Source organism: Sarcophilus harrisii, chromosome 6, assembly GCF_902635505.1.
Source record: "Sarcophilus harrisii chromosome 6, mSarHar1.11, whole genome shotgun sequence".
NCBI lineage: Eukaryota > Metazoa > Chordata > Mammalia > Dasyuromorphia > Dasyuridae > Sarcophilus > Sarcophilus harrisii.
In genome coordinates, this window is record NC_045431.1 from 27,834,324 (window position 1) to 27,857,510 (window position 23,187).

The 23,187-nt window shown below is 33.8% G+C and overlaps 2 protein-coding genes across 2 annotated transcripts in view; one reads left to right on the plus strand and one right to left on the minus strand.

Moving 5' to 3' along the window:
- Positions 1-13,553, minus strand: part of RFC1 (replication factor C subunit 1) — a 58,231-nt gene extending 44,678 nt beyond the window's left edge. The window contains exons 1-4 of the mRNA XM_031944263.1: positions 13,395-13,553; positions 10,259-10,387; positions 8,996-9,071; positions 7,020-7,142 (exon numbers count right to left, since the gene is read on the minus strand). Of these exons, the coding sequence (XP_031800123.1) occupies positions 7,020-7,142; positions 8,996-9,071; positions 10,259-10,387; positions 13,395-13,397 (331 nt within the window). The 5' untranslated portion in view covers positions 13,398-13,553. The remainder of the gene's footprint in view (positions 1-7,019; positions 7,143-8,995; positions 9,072-10,258; positions 10,388-13,394) is intronic.
- Positions 13,554-21,039: 7,486 nt separating this feature from the next.
- Positions 21,040-23,187, plus strand: part of KLB (klotho beta) — a 35,501-nt gene continuing 33,353 nt past the window's right edge. Inside the window, exon 1 of the mRNA XM_003773316.4 lies at positions 21,040-22,513. Within this exon, the coding sequence (XP_003773364.4) occupies positions 21,776-22,513 (738 nt within the window). The 5' untranslated portion in view covers positions 21,040-21,775. The remainder of the gene's footprint in view (positions 22,514-23,187) is intronic.

Here is a 23,187-nt window from a genome sequence, read left to right on the forward strand (position 1 = left end):
TTTTATAAAAATTATTTTCTTTCACTTCTAACAAGTTTTTTGCTCCACATTCATAAGAATAACAAAAGATGTATAGAATCCATAAAGAACATTGTTACTTCTTTATATTAAGGATTCTACATAGCAAAAAACAGGACTCTGTATATTCACTACCTTTTGCTACATTTCCTCCACAATTTACTCAAGCTACAATAGCCTTAAAAACAAAATATTTTTCTACTTTATATCTGCTCCCTTCAATAAAATAAAATAAAAAAGCTGATTTTAGTAGCCCTAGATAACTTCAAGCCCATTAACTTGCTTACACAATTATGTGCTCAATTAAATGCCCAATGAGGAGAGGAAAAAAATACACCAGTTGGGATAAAAATCACAGGCCATGACGAAATAGCATAACAACAGGTCATCTTCACCAAACAAAACTCAAGGTCTCTCACTTCATTGAACAACAAAGAGTAAATACATTTACCCAGTACAACAAGTATTTGGATTTTGACCAACCTACTGGAACATTTTACCAGAGTCAATGGTTAGCAATAAAGATATTTATAAGCAGCCCTTTCCTGCTCCTATAACTTGAGAAATTAATGTTATTAAACCATTTGAAAATCCATTAATAAAATAAATTTAGTGTATTTTATTTTTTTATCCTATTTATCTATCTTAATGTTTTAATGATGTGAAGAATGATGAAAAAGACTTATTACGGAATTAAATAGTAACAAAACCTATAATGTACATTAACGGACAGAAGCATAAATAACACCATAGAAAACATGATCACCATTTCCAAAATCTAGTTTCCTTTGGGTAAACCCAGTAGCAGCAGTGAGAAACAAAGCAATGGCCAGCCTGAGTGGTCCACCATTCTCCATGCAATGCTAAGAGATCTGCAGGAAGGCCCCCAACATGTGGGACAAACACCTCCCGTGGACGACACAGTACGAATCTTACCACAGAAAGGAATACTTCCTGAACAGATATCCACAAAAATTTAAGTTGCTCAAATATAATTTCTTTGAATCAAATATATGTTCAAGTCAAGGTTACATATGAAAAAACAGACAAATGTAAGAACCTAAAGACAATCTAAATTACATTCAATGAGCTTTAAAATGATGAGTCAGAAAAAATAAAATAGAAAGCAAAAACAAAGGTCTTAAAAACAGGCCAATGAATTTATCTGTGACTAAAAATACAAAATCAGTATTTGATTGAAAACTGATTATTTTACTTCTTTCAAAAAATACAATGCATTTCCAGAGAATTACATTTTTATTACCTATTCCATCTTTGATATCTAGAGAGGCTCTGGTCTCCAAAGACACCAAGCTGGTCCCAAGGAATAGGGAATAAAATTCACATCCATATTTTAAAATTCTCAAGTCATTTTTATTTTAAAATAATTAAAACTGAATAAGTTGGTATTTCTCAATACTCCTCCTCTAATCCTGCAAGAGGAAGGAATATAGAGTAAAGCTGATTTCTTCCCCCATCTCATGTCTTGACAAAAAAAAAAAAAAAAAAAAAAAAAAACAAAAAAAACCTGTATAAAGACTATACATCCCAATTGTACCTCTTCACTACGGTTAACAAAAACAAAAAGTCAATGTTTACATCCTAGTAATGCATTTGTGGAATAACAGACATTCTAATAACATTCACTGCAAAAAATCCAAAAAAAACACCAAACATCTCATAAATTAACAGATCCTGATTCTACAACATCATAAATGTTTTTAGCCTGTGATTCACGTTAAAAAAAAATTCTATGACCTGAACTAAATTGTTTGATTCCTTTGTGTACAAAATCAAAAGATAATGGTAACCTTGAACTGTAGTCAAGAGCCACAGCTATCTACTCACTACTAACCTTGACTGACGTTCTAGGGTGTCACTGGAAATCTCGGATCACACCACTTTCAGGTACACCTATCACTTCACTGTGTTTACCTATTCCTCCCACATTTTCAAAAACAATCATCAATCATACCACATGTGTACCTGAATCTAGACTGCATTACCTCAAGCCAATTCAATGTGACTGAGCAGAAACTGTAACAGCTAAAAAAAATTCTTCTAGGTAATAGTACACTAAAGAGTAATTTCATATTCAACTCTGTCACATCCTATGTTTATTTTTAATTATTACACTTGATTTTCAAGTACTACCCTGAAAGACATATCTTGTCTTTCTATTTCTACTCAGTCCTTTTCCTGGAACAGTACCGCTTATTAACTAAATCCAAGCTAACATACAAACTAAACAAGAAAACTAATGTATACATCTAAATATCATTAAAGCAAAGAACAACGAAGTTGACTTTCAGTTTTCCATGTAATTGGGAGAACACAACTAAATTAAATCTATAGATAATACCAAAAGAAATTTTATAGGACTAAAAGAAATAACAATTATGAATTATCCTTACAGAGGATAAGGTCTGTATAAACTGATCTGTATAAACTGATGTAGTAAAGCAGAACCCCCCCCCAAATACACACACCCACAATAACAATAGTATAAATTAAATTGTTGAAAAAAGAAATACAAAGAGAAACATAAAGAAACATAAGAGGGAAAAAATAAAAACTTAGGAAAAGAGAAGAGCAAGTGGAAAAGAAAATTTGCAACAAAAATATTTATAATACAGTAGCCCTTTTGGTAGTGGCGAAATAATGAAAACTGAGGAGATGGCCATGATTTGGGTTACGGCTGAACAAGGTGTGGTATAATGCAATGCTACTATGCAATAAGAAAAAATGAATAGGCAGATTTCAGAAAAAGCTGGAAAGGCTTGCACAAACTGATGCAAAATGAAATGACCAGAACCAGAAAAACAATGCACTTGTATACCACAGCAATACTGTGTGATTGTCAATTATGAATGACTCAGCTCTTCTCAGCAACGCTATGATCCAAGTACAAACACAAAGGAAAATGCTACTCATAACAGATAAAGTACTAATGGATTCTAAATGCCGATCAAAGCATAATTTTTCCACTTTATTCTTTTTCATGTTTTTTATCCTCTTGATGAGTTTCTTCTTTCACAACTGTGATTAACATGGAAATATGTTTTACATGACAATACTTGAAATATATATATATATATAATTGCCTACCATTTTCAAAAGATGAGAAGGCAAGGAGGTAGAATTCAAAATCTTGTACAAATGAGTACTAAAAATTGTCTCAACTTTTAAATGAGAAAATATGGAACAAAAGATTTGCAAGGGTCAATATTGGAAAAATTACCCATGCATATGCTTTGTAAATAAATAAATAAATAAATGAGGGAAACCTTCCAAAAAAAAAAAAAAAAAGAGTAGGTGACAGCAAAGAGAGGAAAAAATGCAAAATGATAGAAGGGAAATAAACATTTGACAATAACAACCCTGAATATGAATGGGATGAACTCATCTATAAAATGGAAAAGGAAAGTAAAATATATTAGAAAATGCAATCCAATAATATGCTGCTTACAAGAATCAAAAAGATTCACATAGAATTAAACTTGGAGGCTGGAACAAAATCTATTATGCTTCAGATAAATTTAAAAACCAAAAGAAGCAATCATTATTTCAGATTAGGCTACAATAAATCTGAATATGAGAAAAAGAAAAATACCAAGACACCATCAATTAATAATCATTAACAATACTTCATATATAGAAACCAAACAGTATAGCATCTGAAAACTTCAAGGAAGAATGAAATCAAGTAAATGAAGAAATAGAGAATACATTTATAAAGACAGACTTTATACTTTTCAAGTCTAAACAAATTTAAGAAAAGATAAACAAGAAGTTAAGGGCTTCAATAGGACTTTAGAAAAATCAAAGCTAATAGATCTTTGGCAATTATTGAATGGGAACAGAAAGCAATTTACATTACTTCTTAGCTATATATGGTATCTTTATTTAAAAAAAAATGTACTGCAGCATAAAATTCTCACCAAAAAATATAGAAAAACAGAAACACTAAACATATCTTTAATATTAAACTTTAATAAAAGTATATTTAAATCGGAACAGAAGTGAGTGCAAGGGATAATGTTGTAAAAAAATTATCCTGGCATGGGTTCTGTCAAAAAAAAGTTATTAAAAAAAAAAGAGAGAGAAAGCAAGCAATTTCATATAGTTTAACGTATGTGTACTCATGTAAAACATTTCCATATTAGAAATGTTGAAATGAAAACACATAAAAAACTCAAGAAAAATAAAGTTTAAAAAAAAAAAGCACACTAAAAAAAAATAAAAGTATATTTAAAATTTTTAAAATAATTATCAATGTAATTTTAAATTGACTAGTGAATCAAAGAATAGTAAAGAAAATGACAGTATTAAAATAATATGCCAAAACTTATACAATGCAACTAATATAGTCCTGAAGGGAAATTTTATGCCTCTAAAGGATTTCATCAAGAGAGAAAAACATTTTGGCAACAAAATGAGCAAGCAACTCACAAGAGCAAGAAAACACCAAGGCAACAAGGCAGAAATTATGAAAATTAAAGAGATCAATAAAACTGAGAGCATAAGAACCACTAAATTAAAAGATAAAAATAAGAGCTATTTTCTAAAAATAAAATTAAAAAACAGCAAATCTGACTTTAAAAGAAAAACCAAATTGCTCATATCAGAAATAAAAAATAATTCACAAGCAAAGATAACACAGTATACAAAGAATATAGTACTATATAAAACTGCTTGCAGTGATACAGGAGAAAAAAAAACCCTCACTCTCTATAATAAAAATATGGTCTTAATAACAGGGCCAACAAGAAACACATAGCAAAGAAAGAAAATTATAGACTATTATCATCAATGCTCACTGATGGAAAAATTTTAATTAAGAAATTACGAAGTAAGCTACAAACAGCATATTAGACAAATCATATTTGGTCAATAAAAGTGCCTATTATAGTACTGTTAGAAATAAAAAGGATACAAAGAAAAGTAATAGACAGGCCCTGCTTTTTATAAAAAAGTGCATACCCTTTGATGTAAGCAGTTTCACTACTGGGCCTGTAACCCAAAGGGATTATAAAAGAGGGAAAAGGGTTCACATGTGCAAAAATGTTTGTAGTAACCCTTTCTATAGTGGCAGGGAACTGGAAACTGAATGGATTCCCAACAGTTGGGGAATGGCTGAATAAGTTATGGTGTATTAATGTTATAAAATATTATCGTTCTATTATTAACAGGATGATTTCAGAAAAATCTAAAGACTTATATGAACTGATACTGAGTGAAGTGAGTAGACCCAAGAGAACATTGTACAGGGGGCCATTAGGAGGCACATTGGATAGAGCACCAGCCCTGAAGTCCGGAGGACCTGTGTTCAAATCTGAACTCAGACACTTAACACTTCCTGGATGTGTGACCCTGGGCAAGCCACTTAACCCCAATTGCCTCAGCCAAGGGATAGAGAAGGGGAGTGATTCAAGGAATTCATTCAACAATGAGGTGGTTCAGGAACTATGGGGACTGAATATGGATCACAACACAATATTTTCATCTTTGTTGTTTGTTTGCTTATTTTTTCTTTTTGATCTAATTTTTCTTGTGCAGTATGGTAACATGGAAATATGTTTAGAAGAACTGCACAGGTTTAACATACACTGACTTACTTGTTGTCTAAGGGAGAGGAAGGAAGGGAGAAAAATTTGGAACACAAGGTTTTGCTAGGACAACTGTTGCAAACTATCTTTGCACGTATTTTAAAAAAATTTTTTTTCCCACAAATCTAATTAGCCAAAATTAGCAAATTTTAAAAAAATAAAAATTCTTGCATTAGGTAGTTTTATTTCTTCCTTTTCTTTTCCTTCCTTTCTTTCTTTTTGATCAGAAATATTTTATTTCAGAGAGGGATTTAAAAATACTTTAAATTTAAATTACCATTTTTGCCAGGATCTTTGCACTTTTTAAAATTCTCTCCCTCTACTGTTCCCATCTTCCCCTTTATTAGCTATTTTTCTAGTATTCTACGTGTCTATAAAGAAAATGTGCATCAACTTTTAGTATCTTATGGAGAAAATTTGTTGCAATTTTAGACGATATTTAAATTCTATTCAAAGTTTAATTTTATAGAAACAAGCAGTTTTCAAAAAAAAGAAATCTAAGTTATCAGTAAGCAACTCTGAAGTGTCACCTCATACATATCATACTGGCAAAGATGACAAGAACAAAATGAAAAACACAGGAGGGGTTATGTGAAAACAAGTATACATCAATACACATTGGTAGATAACTGGAAACTAAAGGGCATCTAAATAATTTATGGCACATGAATGAAATGGAATATCATTATGCCATAAGATGGATAGTTTCAGAGGAATCTGGGGAAACCTCTATGAACTGATGGCAAAATGAGGTAAACAGAATTATGAGAATAAAAGTTAAAAACGATAACATTGTAATGATCAAGAAATTTTGTAAGACTTTAGAAATCTGATCAATTTAGTGCTAAACATGTCTGAAAAATAGAAGATAAAACAGCACTCAGCTCTTGTCAGAGATAATGAACTTGAAATTTATACATTTTCAGGCATGGTCAACGTGAAAATTTGTTTTACTCAAAAATATTACTATTTATGATGAGGATTTTATTTTTGTTTTTTGTTTTTTTAATCTTGAACAAATAAAAGGAAAGGTACAGTGGAAAAGATTATAAAATTCATGTAAAAATCAATAATTTTTTTAAAGTAAAATTCTTCCTAAAACAATATAACTTTGATTATACAGTTAAAGAAAATACTAAGCGGCTATTGCTTATAATTTTGATAACTATTTTGAAATGCAGGAAAGACAGTATTTATCAAAACTAAAAATGCAAAGTAGTTCCTTTGTCTTCTGTTAGAAATAGGCAATGATGAACTACCTCAAAGCATTTCTTCAAAAATCTTTCTCTTTAAATTTGAAGTGAAGTATTTATGTGGAACTTATTGTGTAAGTTCAAACATCTAATACACATGACTCCTTTATGAGCAATTAAACACTGTCAACATCATTACCTGTTTCTGAAACATATGTAACAGGATCCTGTTTTAGAATTTTCTGAGGTTTAGAAGACAGCGGCAATTTCTCTGACTGGTTTTCAGCATTTTTTACCTGTACTGTGTCTTCTGGCTCTGAATCTGCATTGGGATAAAAATACATTTAGTAAATATACAGGGTGTTGTTTTAAAAAAAAAAAATGGGTAACATGTAAAATGTATTACCCATATCCATTATTTTGTGGAAGAGAACTTAATCTAAAAAAAAAAGAGAGAGAGAGAGAGAGAGAGAGAGAGAGAGAGAGAGAGAGAGAGAAAAGAAAAAGAAAAAAAGGGAGTGAAAAATAGCATGCTTCTGAGTGCATTCAGACTCCATCAGTTCTTTTTCCTAAGAAGGATATTCATTATGATTCCTTTGGGATCATCTTGGATCACTGGATACACAGCTTTCTTAAATAAGCATTTAGTGCATTAAGGTTTCTTAAAAAATTATTTTCTCTAATGGAAATGTTTGCTGATGATTTTTGATGATCCTCAAATCTCAGATTCTTTTCTCAATTCTTATTCTCTGATATTTCCATACCATGGGACATATTACTTTTTACTATCAGTTACTTCTTGTAACTGGCTCTTGTGACAGTTTTATCTTTTTTTTCTTAGTTCTCTGATGATCTAATTCCTTCCCCCCCCCCCCCTTCTCTTTTGCTGGGGCTGTAACCTCCATCTTCTTTTATATAGTCTTTTCTTTGAGGGCCTTATCACTTGTCACTACTTCAACTATCACCTTTATATGGATAGAGTACTGGACCTTAGATAGAAAGAGCCAATTTCAATTTGGCACCAATTAATGACTAGTTGAATGACACTGGGTAAGACACAACCTCAATCTGCTTCAGTTTCTTCGCCCAGAAAGTGAGAATAATAATAAAACCTGTCTCTCAGACTTCTAAGGAACTAATAAAATAGTATTTCTAAGGCACTTAGCAAACCTTAAAGCATCATGTAAATGCTAGCTATAAAATGATATCAAACTTTATCTGCATCCCCACCATTCATATAAGGATTTCTAGTGCTTGGACAACTCAAACTCTATGCCCCACCACATGGTCAAATTCAACCTGGCCAAAAAAAAAAAAAAATAGTACATCCTCTCCTTCATGACTTCTCTACTTCAATTATTGACATAACTATTGTCCCTGTCACCCATGTTAAATATTTTGAAAAGCCAAACATGACCCTTCACCTCCTAATCAATGATTTTTCTATTTTATCTCAGCAGTCTCTCCAAAACCCAACCCTTATCTCTGCCAAAGTTTTATAGGATTTGGACAAGTTTTAAAAAGCTGAGGCATTAGGCTTAAAAAGATAATAAGCAGCATAGATGAAATTAAAATCCAGTCAATTTGACTTAAAATCCAATTGTTTCCCTACTGCACCACAATCCTTAACTACTGCTACCACCTTGGCTCAAGTTCTCACCCCCACAACTGTGAGTGTCCCCCCAGGATCTGACTAGAGTAGAACCTCCTCCTGTCATTTCTGCTCAGGTTATGACAGATCTTGTTATATATTCTTTTATAACACACAGCACATACCAATGTTGGGCACGCTCTAGTCACACAAGTACTCAACTGCCTGAACAGGGCTTTCTGACACGTCCGTCAAAGTCCTAAAGATCCATAAATTCTTCAGGTCTCCCTTGAATTTTAACTGTTCATATTAGATTGTTCAGCCCTTCCCCAAAGCAAGGAAAGGAGTGGTATCATCAATGAATCCAAGTTATATTGCTACCTTAAAAAAAAATTTTCATTTCTGAGAATGCCAATGCTTTCCATTACCTTATTTTGTGAAGCCAGGCCTTTTAAATTATTTTTATTTCAAGATGAAGGATGCTACACCTTTCAAAGAAGCAAAAAATAAAATGTCTTTTATAACTCAATTGAAGTGACAAAGAATGCAAACTACTTTCAAAGCCTGCTCGTCAGAACCATTACCTGAATCATAGATGACTCTCTTTTTCTTGTTTGAACGCTTTCCTTTTACATCATCTTCTTTGGAAGAAGTTTTCACCTACAAATGACAGCTTAATTAACCAAGCTAGCAACTATAAAAGGTTAAGTAGAAGACAAAGAGAGCACCAAATATAATAAACACTTTGACTTAAGACATTGTGATAAGAGATAGGGAAAGAAAAAGAAGAAAGAGAATTTCTGCCCTCCAAGAAACTCTCAATCTCAAAGGGGAGACGACAAGCAAATAAATATCAACAAACTCTTTACAAAATAAACCAAAAATAATGGAAGGCACTGAAGTAAAAAGGATTTGAGAAAAGCTTCTTGGAGAAGAGGGAAATTTAAATGAAACAGGAAGGAAGCCAGAATATTAAGGGAGGATATTCCAAACATGATAGAATAACCAGAGAAAATGCCCAGCACTGATTCTGAGTTGCAATACTCTTAAGAATGATACTCCTAAATATTCTTAAAAATGATACACTTAAATAAACATCAACAAGTCATAAACAAAAGCATACCAGCTACAAAGAATGAAAAATATAAAGAAATTTAGTGAGTGATAGAAAAATTTTTTAAATGTACAAATAGGAAAAAAACTGATTTCAGCAAGAAAAATAGCAAAACTCATGGTAAAAATGATGGACATCAATGCTACCTTGCCTAAATTCAAATACATAGTCATTTATTTCTTATAAAACAATTATGTGCAATGACTTCACATTTTTACTCAACTGTTTTGAGGGTTTAACTTTTTTTCAGTTTGTTTTCATTTTGGAAAATAATTATAGTTTTATCTGGGGGCGATTCATTATTTTTTGTTTGGAAAAAAGTTACATCAATTCAGAATATGGTAGGCTGCTTTAATTAGAAATATTAAAGAATAATCTGCTTTTTCATGAACCTTAAATAGTATAAACGTGCTAAGTGGTACAGTAGTGAGCCTGTAATCAGGAGCTCAAAACCATAATCTTACCAGCTATGTGATGCTGGGCAAATCATATTACTTGTTTACCTCATGTTTCTCAGCTGTAAAACAAGAGATGGTAATAGCACCCCACAAGGTTGCTGTGAAAATGAGATTATTGTAAAATGCTTAATACAATGCCTACCACATAATCAGCAGTATACGAATGTTTGCTTTTATTATTAACTAGTACTAATATCAGATACACAATCAAATTTGGGAAATAGTGTAGCATCTGTCTTTACAAAGTCATTTAAAACATTACTTGGAAAACTGACCTTGATTTCCTTTGTTCCTTTTTTTGATTTTGATGTTCCTTCAACAGTCTTTGTATTCTCATTCTTTTTTACTGTCTCATTAACAAGTTTCTTTCCACTTGGAAGAACCCCAAAGAATTTCCGAATATCCTAAAATTTTAAAAAGACATTTATAAAATAGTTGTCCTAAACTTTAAATGTACAAGATGTCAATTTCAAATACAGCAAAAGAACATATTTAAGTGGTGTTTTCCCTTTGACTTATTCTGTTATTATATAATTACAAAGATTCTTTTTGTGAAAAGTGACCAGTAAAAAAAAAAATTAAGATAAATGAATGCAATTCCCAGAAATTAAAATTTATGCTAATTTTCAATATTTAGTAAAAATATCTAAATAAAATATTTGCTAGTCATAGCATGATTATCATATAAGTAGCCCAAGATGTATTTGTTGAACAGTAACCATACTTTGTGCAAAATCATCTAAGGAAAAAACCAATCAGAAAACATTAACCCTTCTTTAAAGGGTTAATAGAATTTATACAATCAAATTTAAATTCCAGTTAAGTTGGAACTCTTAATAATAAACATCTAGTGCACTGGTAACAACCGTCTTGAAAATATTTTTCTGCAAAAAATCCTCTAAAACCTCAAAGAAAAATCTCCCTTATATATGTTATAAAGCATTCTTATCAATCACCAATGCATAATTCTTAACTAAAACTGAATTCCTACTTAAATCCATGACCTACTTTGAATTATATAGCAACAAAAATAATAAAGCATATCGTATATACAAAGCACTAGTAGGCAATTCAAAGCACTGATATCAAAGTAATGTAGCTCAAGTCAGAGCTCTGCAACTACTTTGGAAATTACTTTCTGTCCCTGGCTTCCAATCTCTCCCTTAAAATGACCTTAGGTGGCAGGAAAAAAAAAAGTTACTGGCTTCAAAACGCTAACAATTTATTGGGGGGAATTAACTCAAATTATTTAGACTACAATTTACAAAAAATATATTCATGCTTCTCTTCAATAAATTCTTTCCTATCCTTTTAAATTTTAATTCCCTAATTTCTCTATTACCCCCTTGTTATAGTATAGCTTACTTAATGAAACCTCTAGTTCAAATGCCAGGATAAGTCATTTTCTTCTAGAAGTAATTTCCAATCTACTTTCTTATTTCTTCCAAAATCCAAGAGCTCAATGGCTCTAAATACAAGTTCTGACGCAAAGCTAGTAAACAATCCTCTGACACAAAGGAAGACTGATTTTAAGCAAATAAATACATATTTAAAGGTTTTCCTAATAGCATACTTACCTAGTCACTCAGGATCACCAATTAACCTAATTAAATTTAAAATACTGGCTAATCGGCCATATGGGTAATTCAGCTGTGGGACTGGGCTATTTTAAGTCACTTAATGAGAATGAAGGATAAATTAAGCAACAATCTGAACTATATCTTGCACAGAACTGATTTTCGGGTGACCAACTATTTGCTCCAATGGCTACGAAGGAAATAAGAATTTCACATCAGTTTCACTTCTGAGTTACTAAGCAAGACTGCACTTTATCGTTGCTAGTTGTTTAAAGTAAACCACAAAAGTATCACGAAAATAAAAGGTCATAAAACTGTCAAAATTCAGTAGATGACGTGAAGTATTTGGTTTGTTTTATTGTCTTTGTTTGTTTTTGTTTTTTTAAGCAGCATGTTGTTCAATCTACCTAAGAAGCACAAATTAATTAGAAATTTAAAACCAGACAGAATAAAAGTTTAAAAATGGAATTTGATTCACACAAGTCTTCCTGTAGATGACATGTGACTACTGCACCGCTACTTGTCCTTTTCTATTTATTCTTTCTTGTTTCTCTCTCTTCCCCTTAGACTTTCCCATTGCATTTCTTTTTCTCTGCATTTTTTGTTTTCTCCCTTACATAGTGCAAAGGGGTTGGTGAACTCTAAATCCAGTGTTCTTTCCACTATACCCCTCCCTTTCAAAGCCTGGCATTGTGCTTCAAAACATTAATTCACAAATCTGCCAGTCTTTAAATAGAGTATCTGTGAATCAGTTACCCATCTGGCAAAAGTGGGTTGTGGTACCACTGCACTCGGGCAATAGTAATAATAAGGTAGACTAATAAACCACCCTAAAGTAAAAAGCTACCTGCTGCTGTCAAGATGCACCTATCCTTCCAGAAACCCAAGCGCACGTTCTCATAGTTCCTAAATGTCACGCTTGGGGAAGATATTAACCAAATTCTTTGTGCCTCGCTTTTCTTAGCCTCTTTTCTAAAAATAATAAGAATCATCTCCAGCTCTGCAACCGCTCTGCAACCGCTCTGCATCCGGACCAGGTGGAGTGGCAGCTGTCAAAGTTGTTTCTTGCAACCACAACCCACCACGTGGAGCTTGCACTGCTCATTTTCTGACCAAAGAAAACGCGGCTGGGCAAAGAGGGAAGCCCGCCCGCCCTTTCCCCCCCCCCCCCCCCCGGAGCTGCTGCAGGAGGGGGTTCCCGGCACCCGGCAGTCCGGAGCTCTTGCACCCTGGCTCCCGCACAGCTTGCTAGTTTCCTTCCCTCCCTTCTAAGACTTAATTAAATCAATCTCCTGGCGGTTGCAAAGCTCGGCCGGGGCCGGGGTTACTAAGAAAAGTAGTTTTTGCAAAGTGTCAGCAGGTGGGGCTTAGCACTGATACTCCTGAGGATGCTCCCATTACGGGAATCGGGAGTAGAATTTGCACCCAACATCCTCTTATCTATTTCAAGTCCACGCTTTACCTGAGGCCAAGGTAAGAAAAGCAACGTGGGGCCCTGCCCCCCCCTCCCTCCCAAAGCCAGGATTCCAGAGGACAAATCCCCTCCCCCTCCCCGCTCGGGGGAAGACCCGAACTCCCGCCAACAGCCCCGCTGGGGAGCGCCCCCAATTTGACTGCCGTCTCCCGCGGACCCCGCCTACACCCCCCGCCCCGAGAAGGGCCGAGAGCCGGGGTAGGCAAAGGGTGTCGGTCCTTCCCACCGCTTCCTCCCCCATCACACACCGCCCCCTTCTCCGTGATACACCACCCCTCCCCCAGGACCTATCGCCCCCTTCCCTCGCGGCTCCCCCCTTCTCCGGCCCGGGGGCCCGAAGACGGAGACCCCGCTGCTCACCATGGCTGCCGGGGGGCGCGGAGTCAGGCAGGCAGACCGCGGAGGAAAACCATTAACGGGGTTCGGCCTCCATTCGCGCCAACAAGTTCTCCCGCGAAATACGGGCTCGGGCGGCGGCGCCCCGTAATGACGTAGGAGTGCGCGCTGCGTATGCTCGGGGTGAGGTCACGAGATTGGCCCGGCGGCCTCCCTCTCGGCACGAGACCGCTCTGCGCAAGCGTGCCGCAGCAGCTAAGCAACCTGAAAGTTTGGGGCCTGCCCTCAGGGATCTTACGTTCACATAAATTGCTCAGTTAGGTACCTGTGGTTCTCAGTGTGCTCCAGAACATCTTGGGAGGGGGAGAGGGTCCTTGAATTTCAGGGTTTACAAATCCAAAATTAGTTTTTATTTCTAATCTAGAAATATAAGTTTTTGTTTATATAGATTATATTTATAGATATATAACTATAGAGAGATGATTATTTATAGATTTTACATTTATTATAAATATATATTTGTATGTATATAGATACATATAGATATGTATAACAATATAGTTATTGTATATCATATAAAATATGTATTATAGATACTTATATATATTGTTTTTCTATATTATACGTTATAAATCAGAGATATATATTATAATTAACATTAGCATAACGTGTTATAAACATTTATGTATAGTTATATATCATGTTAATATTTAGACATATATTTTATATAATGCACATATGTATGTATAACACATATAATGTATATATAATGCATATAGTATGTAGGTATATAATATATATATAATACCATTAGTAATATGTGTCATAAGTATATATTAATTTACCTATTATAGTTATTGCATATATATATAACATATATTATAGACATTTATATATTATAGTTATGCATTATATATAATAGTATATGTTAGATATTTATATGTGATGGTTACTAAATATCACATGTTATTTATATATCTAATATAGTGATATATGCTATAGATATTTACATATTATATTTATTGCATATCATGTATAATATGTTGTAAATATTTGTATATATATTTATATTAGAAATAAAAACCAATTTCAAATTTGAACTCTTTGGACCTTTTAATAATATAAAGATACTGACAATAAAAGTTTGAGAACCACTGCTATATACAGTGTAAATGAAAACTAATCTCTACCACAAACTTTTTTTTCCCCAAAAATAATCACATCAACTTTTACGAAAGCTTTCAATTGCTTTTTCATCAGTGTTGTTTTCCATAAGAGACAGCACTAAAAAGTATCAAAGTGAGTAGAAGTGTACAAAAAAATAAATTGTAATAGCTTCATCTCAGAGGATTTTGTCATTTTCAAACTTGATACATGATAGAACAAGAGGTTTGGCAATTGTTAATGCTGTAAAGTTACCCATGTATATATCCTGTAAATAAAAGGCTATTAAAGAAAAAAAAAAAAAAAACTTGATACATGATAAACCACAAGGCTGCAATAGGCAGAAGTATTCCCATTCTTCTACCTCTAACACTTGTTGTGTGCTATGCACTATGCTGAGCCCTGGGGACACAAAGAAAAGCAACAGTCAGTCTTGGATGAGTTCAGAATCTAAAGGACACAACATGCAAACAACTATGTACAAACAAGATAAGAGATAAATTGGAGATAATCCCAGAAGGAAAGAATTAGTCAAGAAAAACATCCAGAAAATCTTGCAGGAGGAAGAACTTTAGCTGTTGCAGGTAGTCCTTCCTTTTCAGGGAGGACCACGACCTCACTGGATGGTCGATAATCTTGACTCCAGCCTCAATTGGATATAATTGGACACAGCTCTCTTCCAAAGTCACTGACCCAGTGGCCAATGGAACAAATCATTCTCATCTACCTATTCTTCTAGGGGAAGTCTCCACAACTTGGACTACCTTACCTTACCATCTATGGTTACCTTCAACCTGATTTAGCCCATCTGCAAAGATTCTTTTACCAGGGTGTGGCCACTGTGCATGCTACAGCTTCTTGGAGCCACAGGTGAGAACTGAGTGTCAGGTAGACACCAAAGGTAAATGAGCAGCCCTGAAAAAGTCCTCACCCCATGAACACCAGTGCACCCCAAGGATGTTAGAACGTGAAGGAAACCAAGAAAACTAAAAAGGGGGAATGAGGAGAAAAAATATTCTAAGCATGGAGACAGCTGATGAAAATGCCCAGACACCAGTACGTTATTATAAGGTGATGCTTAAAATCAATATAATCGTTTTGGAAAGCAATTTGGAATTATACAAATAAAATTACTTCACTACCCTTTGAACCAGAGATTCTATTACTAAACATATACTCTGTCATTGAGTCATATCCAAGTCTTGAGAGCCTTGTTGGGGCTTTCTTGACAAAGTCACTGGACTTGAATAATGGTATATTCCATTGGTTTTGCTCTTTTTCCAAACCTATGACTTTATCATTTCCATGAAGAAATGCCTTCCACCAAATGAAAACCTACAACTATACTTAACTTACAGCCAATTGGGGTGCTGAGAGATTTAGTGCTTTGCCAATGGTAATGAAACAAAGGACAGTGGTTTGCCATTTCCTTCTCCAGTTCATTTTGCAGATGAGAAAAATGAGGCAAACAGGGTTAAGTGACTTGCCCAGGGTTGTACCTAAGGTAAGATTTGAACTCATGTGAATGAGTGTTATTGCTATTTTAAAGCAAACATCCTAGATAACATATTGCAACCACATGTGAATGAGTGTTATTGCTATTTTAAAGCAAACATCCTAGATAACATATTGCAACCAGTTTGTATGCATGTAAGTCAGGATTTTACTGGGGAGACTTTATGTTCCAGGGCTCAATATAATTAGTATGCATTTGTCTGTAAAAATAAAGATATGGGTGCAGAACTTTGCTTTTATAGGAAATATAAACAAGTTAAAAATATAATACTCTATTTCCATAAAATATACAGAGAAAGGGAAAGCGTTGACCTTTTGAAATAACAAAGAACTGTATATCAAATGATTAGAATACAACAGATAAAAATTGAACTCTGATTTCCCTTTATGAGTGGTTCTATTAGTGTTTTAGTGGCAAATTAACTGAAATGAGCAGTATAAGTTCTTTGTGTGTAAATGCCTCTGCCTCAGTGAAATTATCTGTATAATAAAGATAAAATTTATCTATAACTATTTAAAGTCCTCTGTCCTTTTAGAATAGGTCACATTTGCAGAATTCAAAAATTCGAAAACCAGAAGTAACTGAGAATTTGTATTCATTTTGGAATTTTCATTCTGCAATAATTGTGACTTCCTGTCCTCTGGATAAATATTATGATGTCTTGGTTTATCTGTTTATTAGAACATTTTCCTTATAGAAAAGAATTGATTAACCAGTTTGTCCTTTTCTATGTTTGTGGTGACTGCAGATCCAGACCAACAACAGTGCCCATATAATCTATTTATACACAAAAAGAATTATTAAGTCACAATCTATCACTATTAGAGTTCATGCATTGTACTTTAGGAAATTAAATACTAAGTATATCATTTATCTTAATGCAGAATTGAAGTCCAAATAATGTTCTTAATATGATTATGTGTGAGTAATCTGGAGATGTATAAACTTGCCTGATAGTTGACTTCTTATAGAATGAGAATATGTACTCTCTTTCCTTGCAAAGGAAAGATAGAAAATTTTCCCAGATATAACTGTGATTTTTTTACTTGGGAAGTAACAAATGACATGAAAAGGATGTGGAACACTAAGGTTTAATCAAAAGAACTTAATCTTGGATAATGATATATTCCATTGGTTTTGTTCTTTGTCTTAACCTATAACTTCATCAGTCTACTGACATTCCCATGCAAAAATGTCTTTCACCAAATGAAAACCTGCAACTCATCCCTAACTTTGGAGAGCCAATTAGGGCACTGAGACATTTAGTGTCTTGCTAATGGTAATGAAAAAAAGGACAAGGCAGAACTTGAAGCTTGCTCTGTAATACTCCAAAGTTAGACCTCTATGTACCACACAAGACTGCCAATCTTGATAAATATGTATAATGTCTCAACCTAGAGGCCAGATCCCTAAAGAGCTTACTGGAAAGTTTCTGGGAGTAGACCAGTCTAAACAATTCATTGGAATTGTTTTTTGTTGTTGTTGTTGTTGTTTTTAGCAGTAGATTACATGAACAAGGTAATGTTACAAAGGTAGCAAAAGATTTTCTCCAAGTCTTAAAAATCTGCTTCAGGGTTAAAAAATAATTATAATGGGACTATGTTAGGTTATGAAGAGTTACCAATACTATTGAGAGACATAAATTGAAAAGACTTGAATAATCCCGTTTAAATTTATGCAACACTGTGAAGAAAAACAGTGTAGAAAGACTTAAGACTGAGTTCAGTGCAGAGACCAACCATAATTCCAGAGGGCTGATGAAGAAACATGCTACCCATCTCTAGAAAAAGAGTTAATGGATCCAAGCTATAGAATGAGACATACTGTATATATTTATAGATAAAACCAATGTGGGAATGTTTGGCTTGACTATTTTTGGTTTTATGACAATTTTTAAATGGAAGGGTAGGGATTTTCAAGGGAAAGAGGAGGAGCTTTGGAAGTTATATTTTCTTTTTGAACTAGCCTACTATATTATTAGATGAAGAGAAAGCTATAGATACAGTTTAGCTAAATTTTAACAAAGCTTTTGATAAAGTATCTCATGCTATTCTTGTGAAGAAGATAGAGAGGTATGGTTTAAATGATAATACAATCAGATGATTTCAAAACTAGTGAATGGCCAGACTCAAGGAATAGTTGTTAAAGGTTCAATTGTCAATGTTGCAGGAGATCTACAGTGGAGTTCCCCAGAGATCTCTTGAACTTATGCTACTTGAGATTTTTATCAATAGCTTTTGTAAAGGTATACATGACACATTCATCAAATTTTCAGAGAACTCAAAGTTTGGAGAGAAAGCTAATACAAGATATGACAGAGTCAGGCCCCAAAGAATTTGGAAACACTAGGACTTTGGAAAGAATCTAAGAAGAGGAAATCCAATAGAAATGAATGTAAAATCTTGCACTTGGGTATTAAAAAATCCATTTCATAAAGTGTAAGATGAGAGAAGTATGAATAGAGAGACATTGTGCTAAACAGTGGTGGGGCTTCCAGGAATTGGAATATGATAGAACCACCGTATTTTGCCCTTCTCAGACTTCATCTGGGTTGAGTTCTAAGCATGATGATGTAAGGACAATGATAATCCGGATAACTTCTAAAGGCAGATAACCAGAATAATCTAGAATCTTGAATCCATGCTATGTAAGAATCAGTGAAAGAAACTGAGTTGAGGTAGAAAAAGAAAATATTCAAAAAGAACATTATTGTTGCCTTTCTATATTTGAAAGACTGTCATGTGTAAAAGGAACTAAGCTCAGATGGTAAAAAAGAAAATTGGGAATAATGGGTAAATGTAGCAAAGAGGAAAATTTAGTCTCAATGTCTGGAAAAGCTTTCTAACAATTAGAGTTGCCCAAAAATGATTTAGATTTCCTGGAGAAGAGGTGGATTACCCTTCCTTGAATGTCTTCAAGAAAAGGCTGAAAGACCATTTGTGGGAAATGTTATAGTTGGGATTTCTTTGTGTGTATGAATTGGGCTAGCAAGTTGCTGAGGGGTCTTCCCACTCTCAAAATCTCTGATTTTGTCATTCTAAATTGAAGAAAAAAGCAAATTATATAAACATTATACAGATTCTCTTGGTCTCATTTATAATTCTCTTTTTCTCTTCTACTTTGTAATGTCTGTCCTATTCATTTTGTACTTCTCATATAGTGCCTTGTATTCTTAGTTATCTTTTCTTTGTCTATGTCTTATAGCCTCACCCATATTGTTCGCTTCTGGAAAGCAGAGAATCTTATACTCATTTAATACATTCTCTTGTAGCCAGAAATCTTCGATTAACATTTATTGATTGATTGAGAGCAGAACAGGTGAACTGAGAGTTAATACTAGTTTTACCCTTATTCTACTTTACCCAAGTCTCTTAGATAAAGCTTGCTTTCATAAATTCATAAATTATGATAATTATGATAAATTTTGAGGCACATTCATTGGAAGACAATTGTTCTTTTCTTCCTAGTAGCTTCATATTTTTCATGTTTCTAAATATGAAACTAGTAAATAACTACATTTTATCCAGATGCTATCTGGATAAATCAAAGTGGAACGTGGAAATGTTCACTTTAGATGGTATTTATTAAATAAAGAATTTAAAAAATCAAACATAAAATCACTGTTAAAAAAGAATAATCGTACTATCATTTTTAAAAGTTACTATATTGACTCCTACCAAGAACTTTATTCCCCATTTCAATCATGTTTGGTAAACAAATATTTTAAGTTTCCATAAAAATCCCATAAATTCTGGCTAGTCACATAGTTTTTGAATAGACTATAGTGATCACAATCTATAAAAAGTAGATTGTATATAAATGAAACATTCTAATTAAAGACTGCATGCGGCCCATGATACTACTGAGTATCTTCTCCCCCTGAAACAGATTAAAATGTAATTAGGAAATATTTAATAAAATAAATGAACATACAATAAATGTCATGTGCTATTTTCTAATCTGTGTTTCTCACAGGGAATATTTCTATCTCATTTTGACAACACTGGTCTGAACTATTCCCGATATAGAGATAGAGAACATTCAGTCCAATCGTTTCATTTTGAGATAAGGATATTGATGCACAGATAAACTAAATGACTCGCCCAGAATCACACAGCACACAAGCCCTAAGACAGCGTCTTGTCACTCTTTCTGCTACCAGGATCAGCAGAATATTCACTATAACCTCAGCAACCTAGGACTAAAAATAGATCTTATTAAGTAACCTAGCTCAGAGAAATCTCAGGATCCCAGGTTTAGATAGAGAGAGGAGATTTTTTATATCAACTAGATTTGTTTTTGTTTTTTTTTTTTTACAGTTGGCAAACTGAGGCAGCAAAGAGTTATATGGCTTGTCCCAGGTCCCACAAGAAATAATTGACAAACTCAGGATTCAGACCTGGAGTCCCATGACTATCAAGCACTGTGCCCTCACTGATTAAAGAATAAAGTTGGCATCTAATTCTACCACTGACTACCTGTATGATCCTGGGTAAGTCACCACCTCTCAAGACCTCCATTCCCTTTTCTGCAAACTGAGCAAGCTGGATTAGACTGACCTGCAAGCTTCCTTCCAGTTTTATAATCATGAGTCTACAACTATAGAAATAATTATTAATAGTTTGGGAACAGCTCTGTTACAAATAATGCCTTGTATTCTTAGTTATCTTTTCTTTGTCTGTGTCTTATAGCCTCACCCATATTGTTCGCTTCTGGAAAGCAGAGAATCTTATACTCATTTAATACATTCTCTTGTAGCCAGAAATCTTCGATAAACATTTATTGATCAAGAGCAGAACAGGTGAACTGAGAGTTTATACTAGTTTTACCCTTATTCTACTTTACCCAAGTCTCTTAGATAAAGCTTGCTTTCATAAATTCATAAATTATGATAATTATGATAAATTTCGAGGCACATTCATTGGAAGACAATTGTTCTTTTCTTCCTAGTAGCTTCATATTTTTCATGTTTCTAAATATGAAACTAGTAAATAACTTTACATTTTATCTAGATGCTATCTGGATAAATCAATGTAATAGCAATTCCTTGGCAATTATCTATTTCCTTTATTTTTTCCAAATGAAGACAAATGTTTTAGTGCTGAAATATTAGCTTATCACAAATAGATATTGAGAAATTGTGTAGCTTTAATTTTTTTGTTAGAATTTGCTTTTCTTAAGTATTTGTATTTGATATTAAGATTTTCCTAAAGATAAAATTATCAAGCTACTCCCCCTAAAAAAACTGTAAAATTGGGAAATGTTTGATAATCGTGCTTCAAAACTGGCTAAAATATTTTTTTCAATCATGTCAGTTTGAAAGCTTGAACAGAAAATATCCATGACATTTTCTTGTTCATCCTCAATACATTGATTCTCTAACCTCAAATTAAACATACAAAAAATCAAGGGTAGTATTTTTATATTTATATAGTTTAACATTTCCCATTATAATAAAATAATATCTAGACTTCTTAGTTACTGTAAGAAGATTACCTCTGTCAAATAACATTGCTCTATGTAACTCATCCTGGGTCTCACAGTTCAAGCTAATCATTGACAGACCTTTACAATCACAAGCTTTTGCTGAAGGTTTGATAAGACAGTCCAGCAGTTAGAGGCAAATGAAGGCAGACTGTGCAGCAGGATCTCCAGGGAATGAATGGATTTTCTTCAGGCACAATGAAAGAAAACTGACTATAAAAATTCACACTACAAGAAAACAATGTTCATCTACGGACTGAAAGGCTCTGTCATCCTCTGGGCGTTTTTCCTCACAAGAACCATTACTGGATTCCCAGGAGAAGGACAATCTATATGGAAAAAAGATCGTATCTTGAATCCTATGAATGCAACTCAGATGTTTCTCTATGACACTTTTCCAAAAAACTTTTTCTGGGGTGTAGGAACTGGAGCATTTCAAGTGGAAGGAAGTTGGAAAAAAGATGGTAAGGGACCCTCGATATGGGATCACTTCATCAGCACACACCTCAGAGATGTCAATAACACAGATGACTCCAGTGACAGCTATGCTTTTCTGGGGAAAGATTTGTCTGCGCTGGAGTTTTTGGGAGTTTCTTTCTATCAATTTTCGATTTCCTGGCCCAGGCTCTTTCCAGATGGGATAGTAGCAGATGCCAACGAGAAAGGACTTCAATACTATAACACCCTCCTCGACTCTCTTGTCCATAGAAACATTGAGCCTATAGTTACTTTATACCACTGGGACTTGCCTCTAGCATTACAAGAAAAATATGGGGGGTGGAAAAATGAAACCATAATAAAGATTTTCAACGACTATGCGACTTACTGTTTCCAGACATTTGGGGACCGTGTTAAATACTGGATTACAATACACAACCCGTATCTAATTGCTTGGCACGGCTATGGTACAGGTATGCATGCACCAGGAGAGAAAGGGAACTTAGCAGCTGTTTATGCTGTGGCACACAACCTGATCAAGGTACAGTAGAGCCGGTTTCATGTTAGAGCGTCAGATTTTTTTAAAATGTAATTGTCTAGTGGAACTAGAGAATGAAGCTAGGAAAAGATTTATTTTAAATTTGTTTTTAACTGCCATCACCCTTTGCCATTATTTTTCAGAATTACCTACTGTCTATTTCTGGTCTTTTTCAATTGTAGTTTGTCTTAAATTCAATTTCTTAATGCTAATGTTAGTTTCTTAAAATGTATTATTTTGAGTTATGCTTTTTAAAAGAAGCTCTTTCCATAGCTCTATCCATAGTTCCACATGATATTAGTACAAATGTCTGTTTTCATCTGCAGGATCACTGCAAAGGTTATACAAGTTCTGTTCCTAAAGAGAAAAGAATCTTTTCTTGCCAGAGCCCCAACCAACCACTTCAGAATTCTGATAGAATAAAAATGCTTAAAAATCTGCAGTTTATGATTTCTAGTTTATGATTAGGGATGCTTAGCTGCAATCATGTATAAAATTCTATATGTAGACACTGGAACTATATTATTTCTAATTTGCCTTGCTTTTTATTAAATAGAAAAAATGTGAGTTCCATTTAATTCAAGTGTTCAAGTTAAAGTTAGGTAAAAATTGTAAAGTGAGCGAGGAAAGGCTATATTGGGGTATTATTATCTTAAAGCAGTGAAAACATCAAAAGC